Below are 2993 nucleotides of genomic sequence, written 5' to 3' on the forward strand. Positions count from 1 at the left end.
GTGGGGGGGCAGGAAGTGGGAACAGGTGAGGGGGCATCCGAGAGGTGAGGGGGTGGGGGGGCAGGAAGTGGGAACCGGTGAGGGGGCATCCGAGAGCCTAGACAGGTGGAGATGACAGAGCTCTGGTGAGGGGAAGGAGGCAGCCTCTGTGATCTACCTCTGTAAAGGTGGCAAGAATGGAAGGCCAGGGACATTCACAGCGACCTTCCCACCACACTAGCCAACCTCCTATGCAGAAGAGGTTGGGGGATGGGCCGGGAGCGGGGGCCATCAGGACCATCTTAACAATCAAAACCGTGTCCAGGAGGAATTGTGTGGACCCATTCAGGGCATGTGAGAAGCCAGATTACGAGCACAGCTAGCATACAGTGTCCCGAAGGTTTAGCATCCGGAACGCACCTTCACCGGGGAAGAACAATTCAAGGGGGTGTGTGTCCTTGTGAACGTCATTCCTTATTCTGGGTAACAACGGGCCCATCCTCTTGAGCTGAGAAGATGAATGGTTCCAGAAATATGTTTTTCCAGTGGTTTTGATGGGCTTAAACTTTTAAAGACAAAAAGCTCCAAGTATCACTTGCCGAATCTACGTGCAGAATGTACAGGATTCAATTCTGTAAATATCAATATCTTGTAGTGTTTTTTTTAAAAAGTGATCTTTAAGAGACCACCTATCTTTCACGACCACAGACAATTTTCACACGACCAAACGCTCCACAGCGACGGTAGATACACGTACCGATGTGTGAGCGTGACCACTTTATTAAATCACCAGGAAGTACGTTGATCTTAAAAAGATCAATTGCCAGAAACCTCTTAAGTTTCAGATGTTAAGCACCCTTCAAGAGAAGAGTGCGACAGGGCCACCGCACGGCCGCGCGGAGTCACAGGTTGGCCCGGAAGCCTGCCTTCACGGAGAACCTCATCATGGGCTTCTCCCGGGGGCGCAGGAGGCAGAGGGAGCTGGGGAAGCCGTTGAGGCGCAGGCGGCTCACGCCCCCGTCCGGGGTGATGGTGAATCTCACGTGTGTGATGACGTCCTGGAGCTCCAGGGTCAGGCTGTCGAACAAGTGACTTTTGTCGGCGGACAGCTGAAAGAGAGGCAGCGAGCGGTCCTTGTGCTAACTCGGAGTGAGGCCCAGACCGGCCGGCGTGGACTCAGGGCCCGTGACCCAGGCCAGTCACTCACTGATAACAGGCCGGCTTACCACAGAGGAAGGCTAGCAGGGGTCAAAAGCCCAGGTAATGCTAACATGAACACTCGGGTCCATGATGTTCGTGGTTCTCAGTGGTTAATTAAGTGGATACACCGATAAGAAAAAGAAAGTGAGAAGTGGGCATATTGGTGCCTCCCAGAGGCCATCACTCATTACCACGTGGGAGCACCCCTCACCCCCCACTCTGACCCACAAAGGACTGTCCTACTGGAGCAAAGAGGACGCTTCTGGAACATCTCTGTGTCCATCTCACAAGAGGACACATTGTTATAGCTTTAGCTTTAAATATATTAGTCACCCCTTCTAGAAAGTCAATACACTGCAGAAACATTTTCCACACATACATATGTCCTTTGTACATGATGGTTTAAAACAAAACTTGGTTGTTAGAAATGCACACGAATGAAAGACTAGAGCCTGTCTTTCTATTACATAAATGTGGTTGTTAGAAATGCACACGAATGAAAGACTAGAGCCTGTCTTTCTATTACATAAATGCACAGATACGGTTTTTAGAAGCTGGTGCGTCTTACTATTTAATCTGAGCAGAAGGTTTGGAAAGCAAATCTGAGCAAAGCGGCCCCGACGGCGGGTCCGGCCTTCCCGGGTCCCCGTGGGCGCCATACCTTGGTGACGGGAAGCAGCGGTTTCCACTTATGGCCCGGAAGCTCCCACTTCTGCTTGATCATGTCTTCCTCCTCCTGAGTCGTCAGGATGCAGCCGTCCAGCTTACAGCTGTCGGGCGAATTGCCTGTCGGGACAAATTCAGGGTCACTTCCTCCACTCTGCTTGCCCTCGGCAGTTTGGCTGATTTTTTAATCAACTCAAAGACCCAGCAAAGGACAAATCGTTCTCTCTGAAGAAAAGCAAAGGCAGGACGCATGTGAGAGAAGGAACGTACCCATCTGTGACGGAGGTGGATTGCCTGACGCAATACGCGGGAGTTCATTTTTCAGAGGAATCAAAATCCGCTCGATGCGCGTTAACGGGCCGGCACCTTTGAATTTGCGTGTTCGGCATTTTACTTGGGAAGTGGAAGGTACCTGATGAGCATCCCTGATTGAGCGTTAATTACTTGCACGCTGCTATGTGGCTCATCCCAGACTATCGGGAGGCTGGAAGACACTTTCCTTACGGCACCGCATTGCGTCACGAGAAACAAAAAGAAAGACCGAGCCAAGTTAACCAGCCAGGGCTTGTCCTCGACCCCACGTGCCGTCTTCCAGGCGTGCTCCGCGTTCGCCCGATAACACATGTGGTCCTGAGTCTCTCTCCTCTCTGGAATGTCCTCAGAATCGTGCCCAGTGGGGTTAGAAGACCTCAGGGGAAGGGTCCACACTCTTCGCGGGGAGAACTGCTGTAGGGGTGCCTAAGACTTTAAGATCAACAGAGGAGGGGGTTCTGATCACAGGAAAAAAATACTCGGTGCTCCCATGCCCCCCGCGGCGCATCTCTTAAGACGCTGACCTGCAAGGTGCAAGCACGCTGCTGAGGGCACATGAAAACCCGAAAGATGTGGGAGGAGGACACGAAAGCCGCTATTTCTGTTTCTGTTTCTTCAGTATCTACACACATACGGGCATATCTGTTAGGTTTCGTGTACGTGAGATCACAGCTGGGGGCCGACACGCCCCTCGGGCCGCGACTGTGCTCGTGCTGTGATGGACAGAACCGAGAGGGCCGACGGCAAACTCAGGACGGCGCAGCCTGGGCTCCCTGGTTACGTGCATGTACCGGCCGTTCCCGGGCTCTAACTAAACTATCGCTCACAAAATTAGC

At 52.4% G+C, this 2993-nt stretch overlaps 1 protein-coding gene across 3 annotated transcripts in view; it reads right to left on the reverse strand.

Annotated features, from left to right (window-relative positions):
* Positions 1-741: 741 nt before the first annotated feature.
* ALLC (allantoicase) overlaps positions 742-2993 on the reverse strand; it is a 24857-nt gene continuing 22605 nt past the window's right edge. For all 3 annotated transcript variants that reach the window (XM_049652599.1, XM_049652600.1, XM_049652601.1), the window contains 2 exons: positions 1841-1965; positions 742-1088 (listed from right to left, as the gene is read on the reverse strand). In XM_049652599.1, coding sequence (XP_049508556.1) covers positions 882-1088; positions 1841-1965 — 332 coding nt within the window. In that variant the 3' untranslated portion in view covers positions 742-881. The remainder of the gene's footprint in view (positions 1089-1840; positions 1966-2993) is intronic.

Source organism: Panthera uncia (genome assembly GCF_023721935.1).
Source record: "Panthera uncia isolate 11264 chromosome A3 unlocalized genomic scaffold, Puncia_PCG_1.0 HiC_scaffold_12, whole genome shotgun sequence".
In the NCBI taxonomy this organism is placed as follows: Eukaryota; Metazoa; Chordata; class Mammalia; order Carnivora; family Felidae; genus Panthera; species Panthera uncia.